Consider the following 14,870-nt stretch of genomic DNA (forward strand, 5'->3'; position numbering starts at 1 on the left):
TAATGAGCAAGCATTTCGTATAATTCGAAATATTTAAATTGGGAAATAAAGAGAATATGCTAGGTTGATGCTTAAACAAATTAGGATAAAATCTTTTGGTTATGAAGCAATTTTCTTTTTGATAAGGTAAAATGAATATCGAATTATATGTAGGAAACAAATGATAAATGTAGCATTAAAATAGGAAACAGTTTGCCTTACGAAAATCAATTTGTTATAACTACATATACTCTCCATATCTTGAAAAAATCAGAGAGTAAATGTCTTTTGGATTAAATGTAGCGAGTATCGATTAAGGAATATCCGAGTCAAATATTTCGGGTAAAATAATCAAAAATGGAAGGATCCGATTGACAGATATACGGGTCAAATTTAATAGATTTCCGGTCAAAATTTCGACCCGATTGGGAACCCAAAAACTGCTGCAAAAATGTATAGTAGATTGACCCCCTTACTCTATTGTCTTGCGTCATTAATGATAATTTATTAGGTTTCCTATATATATAATTGATAATAATATTTTTTTATCACCTACAGTAATTGGTGTTCTCTTTGTTAAATCTTCTACCTCGATTTTTCAAGACGGAAATTTGGTTTCCTTTCTCTTTTTCTTTTTCTATTGAATTTTATTCTCAATTTGTGATACTTACCAAATTAATCAAACTTTAAATGAAATGCCTCTAGCCTAGTTAGGTCTGAGCATTCGTTTACTCAGTTTACGTTGTTCTTTTAGATGTCAGATATTTTAGATACCATTAAGGTATTTTAGAAATTTGTTTTTTTTTTTTTGGAAATTAGATATATAATTATATTCAAGTATTTCAAATACCCATTCGGTTCTCGTTTTGATTCCAACTATTCGGAGACTAGTTTTCGTTCGAATATTTATATCGGTTTCAGTTTGGTTTAGTACATTCCAATTCGGATCGGTTCCGGTTCTGTTTTTCACATCCGCTAAAGCCTAGTGCGCGTCACCATTAGTTACCCTCTCTTCTCAAATGGAGTTTGACTCGGTAAATATAGAAAACGGACTACTGGACCAGTCCATTGTGGCCCAACTCAAACTTTATATACACAGACATTTTCCTTCTTTCGTTCATTTTCTTTTCCAATCCTCCAATACAAATCATGGCAAGTGGTCTGAATGTGAATGACATGTGCTTGTCTAAATAAAAACATCCAAAGTAATTTTATTACATCATTACGTGATCTAGTTGTCTGTCCTAAATCCGTCATCAATGATACCTTCTTAATACGCAATCACTCGTCTACTTGGCATTTTCGAAAAACAAAAATACGAGTCCCTCTCCACTTCGAATTTCATTTTTTTTCTCACAGAGAAAATTTGACTCCTGTCGTGTGAATCCTGATCTCGCTTTAGATCGTGGAAAGCGTTCGACACATTTCCCCTTTTGAATTTGTCTTCTTCTTCTTCTTCTTCTCTTTTGCTTTGTTTTCTCCATTCTCGTTGAAGTTAGTGTAAACAATGGCGAAATTGAGATCGAAATGGTTAGGTTTAAGATCTGTAATCATGGTTTTAATCAATTTCTCTCTAGCTTTTGCTTTCGTTTCCGCTGAGAGAAGAATCATCAAAGGAAAATCTCTGAGGTTAAATTCAGATGAAACGCGGGAAAATGAATCAAGTTTCTTCCTTAAAGCTGTCAATTTTCTATGGGAATCTGATCAAATTGGTTATCGTCATGTTTGGCCTGTAAGTATCATTCTTCTAAGTTTCATCTCTTGTTTCAGAATTATGTGTTTATGTGGATTTTTGTATTCAGGAATTTGAGTTTAATTGGCAAATTGTTTTGGGAACTCTTGTTGGTTTCTTTGGAGCTGCGTTTGGTAGTGTTGGAGGTGTTGGTGGTGGTGGCATTTTTGTACCTATGCTTAGTTTGGTTATTGGGTTTGATCCTAAATCAGCTACAGCTATTTCAAAATGTAAGATTTTAGTTAACAACATTTATATGTTTTTGTCTTGGTGTTTTTTTTTTGACTAATAATGATGATTTTACTTAGGTATGATTATGGGTGCTTCTGTGTCAACTGTCTATTACAATCTTAGATTGAGGCATCCAACACTTGATATGCCAATCATTGATTATGATCTCGCGTTGCTGATCCAGCCTATGCTTATGCTTGGGATTAGTATTGGTGTTGCTTTTAATGTTATTTTTCCGGATTGGTTGGTTACAGTTCTACTCATCATCCTCTTTCTAGGTAATATGTTTTAGATATGTGTCTCTCCCCATCCGCGGTTAATTAGCCGTAAGGATCACCATTTCTTTTTTATCAATGTTTGCTTGTAGGCACATCAACAAAGGCGTTTTTGAAGGGTTCTGAGACTTGGAACAAGGAAACTATAGAGAAAAAGGTACCTCGCTAACTTCTTGCGAGGCACCATTTTTCGGTTTAGGCATATAGTATTCTTTGATGCCTTTTCTAGTACATTATTTTTTTTTTATGATCTTTGAGCCTCCTTCCATGGACCTATAGTTGAATATGATTATCCACCTAACACCTAACAGGGGTTGTTGTATCAATTTATTGCTAGATAGTGTCAATCTTAATGAATAATCACCAAACTATGTTTCTCTTTTGTGCTGCAGGAGGCTGCTAAGCGTTTAGAGTCAAATGGTGAGCTTAATCTTTGTTAGGGACCACCATTTTAAAATCTCTGTTTTGCTTTTATTGGGAAAACATTGCTCACATAATCCACTTTTTCGGTAGGTGTATCTGGGGCAGAAGTGGAATACGTGCCTCTTCCCGCAGCCCCGAGCACGAACCCTGGAAACAAAAAGAAAGAAGAAGTATATGATATTCTCTTTACACTAGTGATGGTTCTGTATTTGTAAGTTATGTCACAATTAACCATACTAATGTACTGCAGGTAAGTATTATTGAAAATGTATATTGGAAGGAACTGGGACTTCTCGTGTTTGTCTGGGTTGTGTTCCTGGCTCTGCAGATATCCAAGGTTAATTATTTCTCCTTTTCCAGAAATATACGCATACTTGTTCATGTTCAAACTTTATTGATACTTTTCATGTTCTACTATGGAACAGCAAAATCTGGCTAATTGTTCAGTAGCATATTGGGTCATAAATCTGTTACAGGTATAGTCAAACAAATACATATTTTTACAGAGAGATCCAAGTAAACTGTTTAGAGAAACTTACGCTTACCTACCGTCATGCAGATTCCGGTTGCAGTTGGTGTATCAGGCTATGAAGCAGTAGCTTTGTACCAGGGTAGAAGAATCATTGCATCTAAAGGGCAAGGAGACTCGAATTTCACCGTTGGTCAGCTAGTTATGTACTGTACATTTGGCATATTGGCAGGCATAGTTGGTGGTTTACTTGGTTTAGGTGGAGGTTTCATCATGGGTCCATTGTTCTTAGAGCTCGGTGTCCCGCCACAGGTGTGAATTTATTACAACATTATAATCGAGAATCACTTGTTTTTGTATAACTGGATTTAATATTTGTGTATATTCTTTTGGTAGGTCTCAAGTGCCACAGCCACTTTTGCAATGACTTTCTCTTCATCAATGTCTGTGGTAGAATACTATCTTCTCAAACGATTCCCTGTTCCTTATGGTGAGTTCTATGTTATTTTGTTCTATAAGGCCAAGAAAATCGATTAAACTTTCACGAAATCCTCACTATTTGTTTACTTTTATGCAGCTTTGTACCTTGTTGGAGTGGCAACAATTGCAGCTTTTGTAGGACAGCATGTAGTTAGAAGGCTCATTGCAGCTCTCGGCCGGGCATCTCTCATAATCTTCATCCTCGCGTCCATGATTTTTATCAGTGCGATATCGCTTGGTACATTATCTCCTTCTCACCCAAAAATATGTTTATTTTTGTTCTGCGTCAACCATATATTAGTGTTAATTTTTGCTTTGATATGTACATATCTGGTTATCTAGATTTTCAAATCAATCGAAATGGATATAACGAATACTTTGCGGCTTTGCGCAGCCACGGGCGTATTTTATCACCTTCGAAAAATATGTAACTTTTGTTATCGTTGTTTCTTTGTTCTTAGGTGGCGTGGGAATAGTGAACATGATCGGCAAAATCCAACGGCACGAGTACATGGGATTCGAAAACCTCTGCAAGTACGGTGGCTGACGTTGTACTCAGCATGTAACTTGTTAATTAAGTGTTAACTTATAAAGCTTCATTTTTGATGGCAAGACTACTTATGGTCTATTGATTGTGTGTTTGTGTCGTTTTTTAGATTTTAAAATCAAATTGTATTATTAGTAGTAGTACTAATTTTTTTTCTTTTCTTTATCATTGACTTATGGTTGGAAATGTAATTTATGGCAACTTTGTTCAATATCTCTTTTTGTTTTTCAAATGTACAATAAGAAATTTGTATGCCATCTTCATTTTTTTCATATAAAATAATTTAATAAATTTTATTTTTTGGCATATATATTGTGATTTGTATTTTAGAAAACGAACACAAATTAATGATAGATAAATAAAAACGTATCATTCTATTTACAGAACAATAAAATGTTATTTATTATATTTACGAAGGGCTTGAATGGTTTAAACTTATAAAGAAATGTTGTTTTTTTTTTTTTTTTTTTTTTTTTTGTCGGCCAAACATTCCATTAATATAACAAGTACAAACATTACAAGTTCAGAAATTACAGATCCCAAGAGATAGTAGAAGGGGAAGAATTACATCTAGCCCTTTTGGCTAGAGAGTCAGCTACATTGTTATCACTACGACGTATATATTTAAAAACATATGAGCTAAGAGCAACGGCCTGGATATCATCAAGATGTGGCTGAATTTCCAAGCATCCGGGCAACAAATGGAGCTGTTTCCTTGCCTTTTCCATGAAGCCATATAGAGTTCGCGAATCACCACAAAAGATAACATCCTTGTAATTTAAACGCTTTAGCTGCAAAATAGATTCTTTCAGGGCTATTGCTTCCGCCTCCAAAACAGAATTAACAGGGTCTATAGAAGAACAAGAAACATGCATAATAATAATGTAATTCTTTTATATGTGTAAGAACGTTAAACATCTTTTAAATAAAAAAAGAGGGAATATACAACATCAGAGAACCTGGGATGTGCATTTAGTCAATTAGTTAAGTCCATTTGACTCCGTCTTCCTACCAGAGTTCGACTCCACTAAATCGCGTTACCCCGCGTAATAGGGATTGACTATGAATCGGGTCTTATAGATCCAAAGATGTCAAAAAAAAAAAAAGAGAACCAAATACTGAATATAAAAAACAAAATGTACATTACAAATATATGTTTTTCTTTTCGAAAAGATTTTATATATATATATATATATAAAATCTTTTCGAAAAGAAAAACATATATATATATATATATATATATATATATATATATATATATATATATATATATATATATCAAATAGATGATGACCCGAGATAATTGGGCCGGGTATTGGATCCAAAACCGGCCCGATAACTTACAAGGATGGAGACATCAAACCTGAAAAACGCGGAGGTGGCGAAAGGAGACTCTATCTATTGGCGGGTAAACGAAAAACTCGAGAGAAGAAAATGGACGACGAGAGGATTCGTGAGAGAGAGAGACTTCAGATCGAGCAGATTCGTGAGCTTGATTTCGAGGAATTACAAGTCGAAGAAGTCGATGACCTTCACGATTCCGATTCCGATGATAATGATCATCTCTCTTCATTTCCCTTCTCTTCCCACGCTCAAGCTTCGTGAGCAATCTCTCCTCTTAACACTTTGTTTTCAATTTCCGTTACGATCCTTTGTTACTTACACTCTCTTCATCGTCTCGCTTGCTATTTCTAGTGACTACAAAAACCAGTTTCAAGTGTTTAAACCAGTTTTGATTTTCGAGTTTTTGCTTAGTTAGGGTTTCGTGATGTTTAATAGTTGCAAATATGTAGTCCTTTAGATAACATATTCAACGAATCGGTCATTGATTTTCTTTGCATTTGGTAATGGTTTTGACAGTGGTAACTTTGGTGATGATGAACTTATTTTCAACCCAGCTTTGGCTTCTTTACATATGTATCTTGGCGGTATGGATCGATTCTCTCGTCTTATGCCTTCCTCTCGAGGTGTTTTCCTATATGTTTGTGATATTTGAGCTTATCGTTTTATACTGTTTAATAGAGGTTGAGGACACTCAAAACAGAATTGCTTTTGTGGATGGAGGCACTGTTTTGAAGATCCCGCTTTTCTATCTTGAAGGTATTTTTAATTATATAGTGTAGTCATAGCTTTATTCTTTTAGTAGTTTAAGATTGTAATTGCATGTTCACTGACATGGGATGCTAACTTGAATTTAACGGGCACACCATGTTTCTTCGTCGGATTCAACAAGTACTGTTTCTTTGAACCAATTCGTGTAAGACATGTATGTTGTGAAGCGTCATATGTCCCCTCCTAGTGTTTTTGTACTCAGATATGTGTAAGACATTGACACTGCAATACTTCAGGAGTGGTTCTATTTCCTGAGGCAACACTACCCCTTAGAATCGTTCAGCCTAGTTTCTTGGCTGCTGTTGAGAGAGCTTTGAACCAAGCTAACGCTCCATCTACGATAGGTGTGGTAGGTGACTTAGTCTTTTGCTTTCCTTGTTTTGGATTCTCTAAATATCATGTTCTTTTCTACAAGAAAGAATTACTCTTCTTAAATTTATCCTGTTACCTTCAGATTCGTGTTTACAGAGAAGGGGCTCAGTTTAAGTATGCCAGTGTGGGGACAACCGCAGAGGTAATATTTCCTTTCCTTTCAAGTGATTGTTTGATGAAGTTATACCTTTGAGTTTTCTGTTTCTAAAACTTTATTTGCTTCGTCTCATCTTAAGACCTCTGCGGTTTTGTGTTTGAAATTTTCTGCAGTTTTGTATTTGGAATTGTGGGATCTGATATGATTGGTGGTAGCACCAACATATCCTAAGAAATAAATACAATTGAAAATTGGCATCCTTGTTGATTTTTCTTGCCTAAAATACTATGGACTTTAATTATTTGTGCAATGTTTCTGGAGCAATGCCTGAGACAGGGGTCTTGACGTAGGAAGTTGGGAAATGCTATGGTTTTTGGTTTATATTTTTAATTGGTGGAAATAATTTGGATCTTCTAGTTCTTGATGTGTAACATACTATTCTCGGTCTTAATCACAGATACGACAATACCGTCGACTTGGTGATGGTTCATTCAATGTTATTACTCGTGGACAACAACGGTTCCGTTTAAAGCGTCGCTGGACTGATGTTGAAGGATTTGTATGGACATTCTCTCATATATATACATACACACTCCTCTTATTTATTAGTAAAAGTGGGGAATGCATCTTTGTTTATTGTGAAAGAAGCTTATACTTTTAAACCCTTCTTGCAGCCTTGCGGAGAGGTTCAAATTGTTGATGAAGATGTGCCCTTGAGGACTCCCAGGGACGCGTTTGGGAAACTGGTACCGATAAGCAAGTTGCAAGCTCGCTACCCCTTGAGTACAGTGTCTTTATCTACACCTCTTAGAGATATGGAAGCAAATTCTGAAGAAAGTTTTGAAAGTGCTCTTTCTCCGTCAGAAAAAAGACTTCATTATTCAGTAGTTGACTCAATATTTTGTAACTCAACAAGTAGTGATGATGATCAAGTAGTCGGCACCTCTACAGTCCAATCTAGTGGGTCTAATCCATACAGCTCGAGGTCCATTGGATATTTAGCTTCTAGCCATGACGACGAAAATGAAGAAGAGCAATCGACAATTGGCAAGACTCCTGTCTCACAAGAGAAATATCAGAAGCAAAATAGGCTGGCAAGTTTCCGGGAAAGTACTGATCTAAGCCGATTCCGTATGACCCCAAGAGCATTTTGGCCATTCTGGGCGTATAGGATGTACGACTCATATTATCTTTCTCAAAGAGCAGCTGGTAAATTCCTTCTTTATTTTGATCATTTTCTAAAAGTAGCACACCTATTAAGAGTCTGCTAATGTTAAGATAAAATGCAGATCTGTGGAAGCAAATAGTTGGGGTTCCAAACATGGAGGCTTTTGTGAATAAACCAAATATTCTATCCTTTTCCATTGCTAGTAAAATTCCCGTGTCTGAGTCAATTAGACAAGAGCTCTTGGAGCTGGATGGAGTCTCCTATAGATTGCAGCGAGAAATTGAATTGCTTGAAAGTTTTGACCGTGTTCGATGTATACATTGTCAGGTATTTTGTGGGAGCATGGTAAATACCATTTCCATTTCCTCTTCATTGAATATTTTGTTTACTGATACAGTTGTATATTAATGCAGACTGTCATAGCAAGAAGAAAAGACATGTTGGTTATGTCTAATGAAGGTCCTCTTGGTGCCTACGTAAACCCACATGGCTATGTGCACGAGATAATGACCTTTTACAAAGCAAATGACATAGCGCTTAGAGGTAGACCTGTTAAAAAGGACAGCTGGTTTCCTGGGTAAGAGATTTTATTTAATGTTTGTCCTCGAGTCATTTTTATATTTGGACCACTTGACCTATTTCCTTCACTATACTTATCTCTACCTCAGTAATTTAGAAATCCTGCATTAGCATATAAAGCAGCTGGCGCAATTTGTTGTAAGAAATCCTGTAGATCAATTGTTCATAGGCATAGGGTAACTTGTTTAGAGTACTGGTTCTTGTACTTTATTAAGAAGACAAATCTGATTGATGTGTCTTAAATCCGCAGGTATGCATGGACAATTGCAAACTGTGCGACGTGTGAAACCCAACTTGGTTGGCTTTTCACAGCAACAAATAAGAAGTTGAAGCCATCATCTTTCTGGGCAGTTCGGGGCTCACAGGTCGCAGATGACATGCGCTGAAACAGCAGTAAAACCAGGTCTCACTTATGGATCAATTTGCGCTTCAATACCAAATTACCATAGAAAGGTTTCTACCTTTAACTTCCCCACTATGCTGAATATTACAAAATAGCTTGTGAAAGCGAAAAGCTGACTAGAGTATAGAATTCTAAAGTAATAACAAGACAGCTATGAGGATTTGATGTTTTCATCAATATGCATACATACATTATATATATACGCCCATGCACGCATGAAAGCATAGATGTGATGGAAGTACCCTAGGTAGGAAAACACGGGAATCTTGAATCTCTTATGGGTTTTGTGTAGACCTAAATGAATTGAACTCTCACTCTCAGTCATTTGCAGCATAACTTAGGTGATGCTTTTATTCAAAACGAAATAGAGGTTAAGGAATGGCTTTAAAACATGTATCACGAAGAGTTGGGCTAAGGATGGAATCAAAGTGTCAATTGGGATTGTCCCCTAAATCGTGTAGAATCCTGATTTCTACTTTGCTTGTATACGTTTTTTATAAATCAGTCGCCATGTGGTTATCAGATTTGACAATACAGAGAATGTATTGTGACATTGAGGCTATACTATTTTAGACATTGCAATTGGGACAATTAAGTTTATACATAAACCAAGATTATTATTTATTTGCAAAGAATAGGACATTTGGATCAAAACAAGGGCAGAAAATAGAAAATCAAGAAAGAGAACTGAAACAGCATGCTTGACTTGTTGATGACTGCTGTGAACTTGTACACTGCAACAAACACATTGTCAAGGATTAGCTGTAACCATTCAGATTGTCTTTAGCCTTTTCCACATTTCATCTTCATGCTTCAAACAATACTTTTGGAGTACGAAGAAAACATAACTACCATTCAACTTGGATACAAGCGGCAACAGTAGTACAGACGAGAGATGCCCTGTATTCTGCACTTAAAGTTTCACTACTTTACTTTACAATAGGGAAGAACTTCTGCTACAGAGTAGGGAATATCAACCAATATAACTGCTTAGAAGTGTCCATGTGTTGATCTCAGAAAACAAATTATTAAATTTCCAATAGGAACATCGGTAAGCCAGTATCACCTCATTTTCAGCGGTAGAGAAGCCAAAGATGAAGACCAGAAGGTTCAAAGATCCTCCCTGGTTCCTACACGATTAACGGAAAACAGCATGCAAGGAACACAATAAAATCACAAGACAAAACTTTGAAGGCAGGTATAATAAATACCAGAAACATTCTTCACCAAAGAGTTCCATCTTCATTACTGCCACATAAAAATCAAACCATGGCTCTCACTTTGAATAAATCAACATTAGTTGAAGATAATAAGACCATTTAATCTAAGAAATTTGAACTTCTTTCATCAAACAAGTCATCCAAGTTGAAAAGCAAGGTAAACTTTTGAAGTCATACACTACATTACAGCATCAGTGAAGTTTGGCAAACATTCATTCAACCTTGCTAACAGGTTCCCCTAAGCCCATAGCATCACTGATCACAACGATTCTTCTTTCTTATCCGATATATGGTAAAGCTAAATTGAGTTGCATCCTAACAAAAATTAGAACTTCATGACACAGTTCGACCATAGCAAATCGATGCGATGTAAAGATTCTTGCCCCATTTTTCCTGCAGAAGAAAAAGTGACTAGAAGTTACACCCCAGGAAGTTGGAAAGCCAAATAACATAGATAAAGAAATAATAGACCAGCAAGCAAACCTTGACATGGTTACTAGGAAATGCAGACGTTCTAAGAGTCTCCTGTGTCTCATCAGTAAGCTTCCTTCTTGGCACACTAAGAACAAAGGCAGCCTGATCCCAAGTTGCAGCAACTGATGTAATTCGGTAGCCATTTTCCCATCGACGATGTATACCTTCACTAGGGTATAGAAAATCTAGTTCTACAACCTGCATCACAAAAAAAAAAAACCCATAATATAATGATGTAATTCAATGCGATTCATGGCTAGACCCAAACAATAAATAAACTTCACAGGACCTGGTCAGAAAAATTAGCTCCACGAGACATTACAATTCCCCATTTGCTTCCAGCAGTTGCCATTGATGTAACATAAAATCCTTCCCTCCACTTTTTATTTATCCACTTAAAGGGAAAAGAATCGCTGACTTTGTAGGATTGTTGTAAATACTGGGTCCCTGAATACAAAGAATGAAAGCTGTGAAACAGAGATAAAACGGAAATAACTGTTACACCTGCATTCAAAAGGAATAAAACAACATTACCTTTCGACATAACCACGAATGAGCTCCCATTATTTGCTCCTGCTACTGCTGTAATATAGTAATTCTTTTCCCATTGTTCCATAATCCATTCCTATGAGATGACAAATAAAGGCAAAAATACACAAGTTGGAGAATATCATAATATGGAAGTGATAACAGCAAGGCAGACATGACGAATGACTACCCCAGAATACTGAATGAAGCTACCTTGTGGAGAAAGCTTGGTGATAGCTGGTAAACTTGATCCGTAAAGAGAGTTCCTGCATCCATGATCAAAGCCCAGAGATCCGCGCAAGAAGCCACACTGCTGATAAATAACCCATCCTCAGTTCCTTTTTCAATGTGCTGTGCAAGCCTTGTATCAGTAACATTATAATGATATCTGCACAAAGATAAAAGACATGTCAGCTGCATTCTCATCTACGTACATATTAAGAATTCTCAAGTATGATCCAAGGTAGCACCGTTGTTTCATTGGTCTGTGAGCACTGTAAATGCTGATCCATTGTGTTGCTGGCATGCCCAATCTGATCTTCTTTGTTGGTTGTTCGTCCTCCTCGTCCATTGTCAGCCTCCCCCTCTTTTGACCCACTTGATGTATGAGCTTCACACCAGAAAAACACAAAAAAGCTTTAAACATTCTAGACTGGACCTAAAGAGTAAAACCTCAATAAATGTGTCATAAAGGAGATCATCAAATCACCTTCTGTGCACCCTCAGTATTTATCGGCCTAATGTCTGGGTTTGGGCCGACTATTCCATCAAAAAGGGAGATATATTTAGCATAGTCAGGCTCCTCATCAAACTTCAAGTTGACAACATGCTCGACAAATTGACGAAAAGGTTGGGGGCAGAAGCAGCAAAGAGTTTCTGGGGACGTAGCCATCTTCTTCTTGCAAACAAGGAAACCTTTGTTCTCTCCCTAAAAATAAGAAGTTAATGATTGGCAAGGAAAAATGCCAAAAAATAAAATTATTTAACTTTTAGAGCCCCCAACCTGGTACCCTTGCCATGGAAGCCGGCCTCGAAGAAGGAAAACAAGAGTGTAAGCAAGAGATTCCAGGTCATCCCTCCGACTACAAGTTCTGCCAAGATGAGCATGTACACTAGCATAACGTACTGTTCCTCTGAGAATGCAAAAAAGCCAAAATATTAATAAGTAACATAAGACTGAAGTAACTGATAAGAATCAATCTCACAGGCTCTATGCCTACTCGATCAACTTACCTAAAAACATCAGGACGCTGGTCATATTCAACATGAAGTCCAGTAGCAGTATCACGCCATTTGGTTGCTGCAAGATCAACAAATTGGATAAGCAGCACAAAGAAAGTAAAGTATGCTTGCTCTTACTACAAAATACAGTATACCTAAGCCGAGGTCGACAAGGAAAAGTTTTTTCTCTTCAGGAGTTCCGGGAGGCCCAAGCAGAAAATTCTCTGGTTTTACATCGCCATGCACATATCTGCCAGAGACAGGAGAATATAAGAAAATTACAGCTATCTAAAGCAAGAGAGTTGCAGTAGGTGGTACCATCAGCAAGAATATAAGAAACTTACCCCCTAGAATGCATCTTTTCCAATATGGATATTGCCTCAATCGCAATGCACGCAACCATCTCTGTTGACATCCTGCAATGTATAAAACAAACAAAGTATATGGTGAGTACCAATATAAAATGGCTCATCTCAGAAACATATCTGCTCATCAATGGTTTATAATATAACGTAATAATAACGTAAAGGTTTCTCAGGTGGAATGCTCACGCTTGAGTGGTACTATTCCAAACATCCCATAAGCTAGGCCCTAGAATATCCATAACCTGTATGAAAGATTGAAAACTGTAATTAGTCATACTGCAAGTATCTATGAACAGAAAGTGCTCTTGGTCAAACATAGCTAAAGTCAACATACCATCACGTAAAAATCTCCTTGCCGACCTTTAAAATGAACTCGTGGCACACCATGACTGCCACCAAGTGCACTGGACAAACAGATGAGAAAGCATACATTAGTTATCTCACCCTTTTATAAACAAACTATTTGAACAAGCAGAAGAAGAAACCAAAGCACTCACTTGTAAACTTGCCACTCATACGGTGGCCCATAGTTACACCCTTTGCTGGTTCTATGCTCAAACTTCAAAGCCACCTACAAAAGTAAACTCATCAAAATTACATTACAAGCCATACGAAATCAAAAGAAAGCAAGTAAACTTCCAAACACAAACAGCATACCTCCAGAGCTCCGGGACCAAATCTCGCATTAGAAGTGCTCGTTCCCATCTTTCGACCAACATAAACTTGTCCAAAACCTCCTTTCCCTAGCTTTCTATCTAACTTGTACATGGGGGAACCACCAACCGAAACCTGTAAAACCAATGAGTCAATAATCAAATCATCTTACATGAGAAAGTTCAAAACTTTAGTGACATGCCCTAATCAAAAACACAACACACAATGCAAGAGACAATTCCCATGAACTAAAACTTCGCAGAAACAACAAAACCAACAATAAAGGTGACACCTTTTCAGGAAGTGGAGGAGTGTTTCCTTCATCATCAGGCACTGGTGCTGCTTGACCACCACTATCGTTTTCATCCATCTTCTTATCTTCTCTCGAAACCCTAATCTCTTCTTCCTCTTTCACCAAAGGCGTCGCCTTTTCTGCTTCTACGATCGTCTCCTTCACCACCACTTTCTTCTTCTGCCGCCTCGGGTTTCTCCTAACTGGTGATTGTTTCAAAGCAATTGGGTTCTTCTGGTTCGGCTTCGGGTTCTTATTAGCCCGATCTCTGCGTGCGTTGCTACGCAGCTCAGGCATCGTACGTCTGGTCCATGGAACGATCGAACTCACTGGGAAAGAAAGAAGCTTCCAGAACCATCTGATGGATACAATCTTCGTGAATTGAAGATAACGAAGAGAGAGAGATCAAGAAGATGAATCTGAGAGCTGCAAATCCAAATGGGTAGAGAGATTTTGGGGATTTATGAGACTTGGCAATCGAAGAATCTAAAGACTCTGATTTTTTTACCTACTTAAGGGATCTTCTTATTTATGGTTTTTTTTTTGTTCTGTTTCTTCACACACCCTTGAATCTATGGGTTTTTAATGTTTTTTTCTTTTATCTAATAGTATGGACTTTGGACATGAATAACTTGGATTTATCAAATCTGCAATACATAAATTTTTAATTGACCAAATCTAAGTGTCTTGAAGGGGTGGTAACAAGTTTTTTTTTTGTTGGAATGTTTTTCTTTCTAAACGTTTTCAAAACGCCGACGGGAATGTTGGTCGGCGATTTAAATCGCCGGTTAAAAGGAGAAATGATATATCTTGTTTTCTTTTTAGTGTTAAGTTTTCAAAACTTGGGATGAGTATGGACGAAGATTTGGGTTGATTTATTCAAAATTTGGCGCGAATCGAATTCATCAACAGAATAGTAAATCGCCGACTAAAAGATAAAAGAGAAAAGAGATATATATATATATATATATATATATATATATATATATATACTTGTATATGTGAAATGTTAAATTTTCAAAACTGGGATGAATATCAACGAAGATTTGGGTTGATTTTATTCAAAATTTGGTGCGAATCGAATTAATCGATAAAATAGTAAATCGTTGGCTAAAAAGAGAAATGAGATTTTTTTTTTTATGATCTTCCATAGAAGAATTGTTAAATTTTCAAAACTGGGATGAATAGTAACAAAAATTTGTGTTGATTTTTTTTTAAATTTGACGCGAATCGAATTCATCAATAGAAC

The 14,870-nt window shown here is 36.7% G+C and overlaps 3 protein-coding genes across 5 annotated transcripts; 2 read left to right on the forward strand and 1 right to left on the reverse strand.

Moving 5' to 3' along the window:
* The first annotated feature begins 1,100 nt into the window (after positions 1-1,100).
* Positions 1,101-4,362, forward strand: LOC9316772 (sulfite exporter TauE/SafE family protein 3). Its single transcript, XM_021029383.1, has 12 exons — positions 1,101-1,711; positions 1,782-1,941; positions 2,020-2,220; positions 2,310-2,374; positions 2,610-2,637; positions 2,731-2,810; positions 2,891-2,977; positions 3,066-3,116; positions 3,200-3,421; positions 3,506-3,599; positions 3,687-3,827; positions 4,051-4,362. The coding sequence occupies exons 1-12, from the start codon at positions 1,487-1,489 to the stop codon at positions 4,134-4,136; spliced, it is 1,440 nt and encodes a 479-aa protein (XP_020885042.1). The 5' UTR covers positions 1,101-1,486; the 3' UTR covers positions 4,137-4,362.
* A 1,152-nt stretch (positions 4,363-5,514) lies between these two features.
* On the forward strand, positions 5,515-9,429 carry LOC9316773. Of its 3 annotated transcripts, none has more exons than XR_002332530.1 (11): positions 5,515-5,737; positions 5,997-6,064; positions 6,159-6,236; positions 6,485-6,597; positions 6,703-6,762; positions 7,175-7,276; positions 7,392-7,926; positions 8,007-8,212; positions 8,299-8,462; positions 8,715-8,917; positions 9,189-9,429. XR_002332530.1 is itself a non-coding variant. In XM_021027708.1 (10 exons), the coding sequence occupies exons 1-10, from the start codon at positions 5,571-5,573 to the stop codon at positions 8,848-8,850; spliced, it is 1,629 nt and encodes a 542-aa protein (XP_020883367.1). In that variant the 5' UTR covers positions 5,515-5,570; the 3' UTR covers positions 8,851-9,065. The 3 variants fall into 3 exon arrangements, 1 of the variants encoding a protein (XP_020883367.1); XR_002332529.1 differs by having other exon boundaries at positions 9,199-9,429; XM_021027708.1 differs by lacking the exon at positions 9,189-9,429 and having other exon boundaries at positions 8,715-9,065.
* Positions 9,430-10,167: 738 nt separating this feature from the next.
* Positions 10,168-14,174, reverse strand: LOC9314949 (casein kinase 1-like protein HD16). Its single transcript, XM_021027707.1, has 16 exons — positions 13,622-14,174; positions 13,333-13,464; positions 13,173-13,246; positions 13,010-13,079; positions 12,862-12,917; positions 12,655-12,726; positions 12,466-12,560; positions 12,323-12,389; positions 12,093-12,222; positions 11,799-12,017; positions 11,560-11,699; positions 11,303-11,477; positions 11,096-11,186; positions 10,851-11,008; positions 10,571-10,759; positions 10,168-10,480 (listed from the first exon to the last, which is right to left on the reverse strand). Exons 1-16 carry the CDS (start codon positions 13,916-13,918, stop codon positions 10,421-10,423), a joined length of 2,025 nt encoding a protein of 674 aa, XP_020883366.1. The 5' UTR covers positions 13,919-14,174; the 3' UTR covers positions 10,168-10,420.
* Between the last annotated feature and the right edge of the window lie 696 nt (positions 14,175-14,870).

This window comes from Arabidopsis lyrata, assembly GCF_000004255.2.
Source record: "Arabidopsis lyrata subsp. lyrata unplaced genomic scaffold ARALYscaffold_4, whole genome shotgun sequence".
Lineage (NCBI taxonomy): Eukaryota > Viridiplantae > Streptophyta > Magnoliopsida > Brassicales > Brassicaceae > Arabidopsis > Arabidopsis lyrata.

Coding starts and splice junctions, on each gene's coding strand:
- LOC9316772 (XM_021029383.1), top strand. CDS start 1,487: ATGGCGAAATTGAGATCGAAATGGTTAGGTTTAAGATCTGTAATCATG. Junction 3,117..3,199: donor GGGTCATAAATCTGTTACAG/GTATAGTCAAAC, acceptor ACCGTCATGCAG/ATTCCGGTTGCAGTTGGTGT. Junction 3,600..3,686: donor ACGATTCCCTGTTCCTTATG/GTGAGTTCTATG, acceptor ACTTTTATGCAG/CTTTGTACCTTGTTGGAGTG.
- LOC9316773 (XM_021027708.1), top strand. CDS start 5,571: ATGGACGACGAGAGGATTCGTGAGAGAGAGAGACTTCAGATCGAGCAG. Junction 5,738..5,996: donor TCTTCCCACGCTCAAGCTTC/GTGAGCAATCTC, acceptor TGGTTTTGACAG/TGGTAACTTTGGTGATGATG. Junction 8,463..8,714: donor AAGGACAGCTGGTTTCCTGG/GTAAGAGATTTT, acceptor TTAAATCCGCAG/GTATGCATGGACAATTGCAA.
- LOC9314949 (XM_021027707.1), bottom strand. CDS start 13,918: ATGCCTGAGCTGCGTAGCAACGCACGCAGAGATCGGGCTAATAAGAAC. Junction 12,018..12,092: donor TTCCATGGCAAGGGTACCAG/GTTGGGGGCTCT, acceptor TCTTATTTTTAG/GGAGAGAACAAAGGTTTCCT. Junction 10,481..10,570: donor TTCCTAGTAACCATGTCAAG/GTTTGCTTGCTG, acceptor TTTCTTCTGCAG/GAAAAATGGGGCAAGAATCT.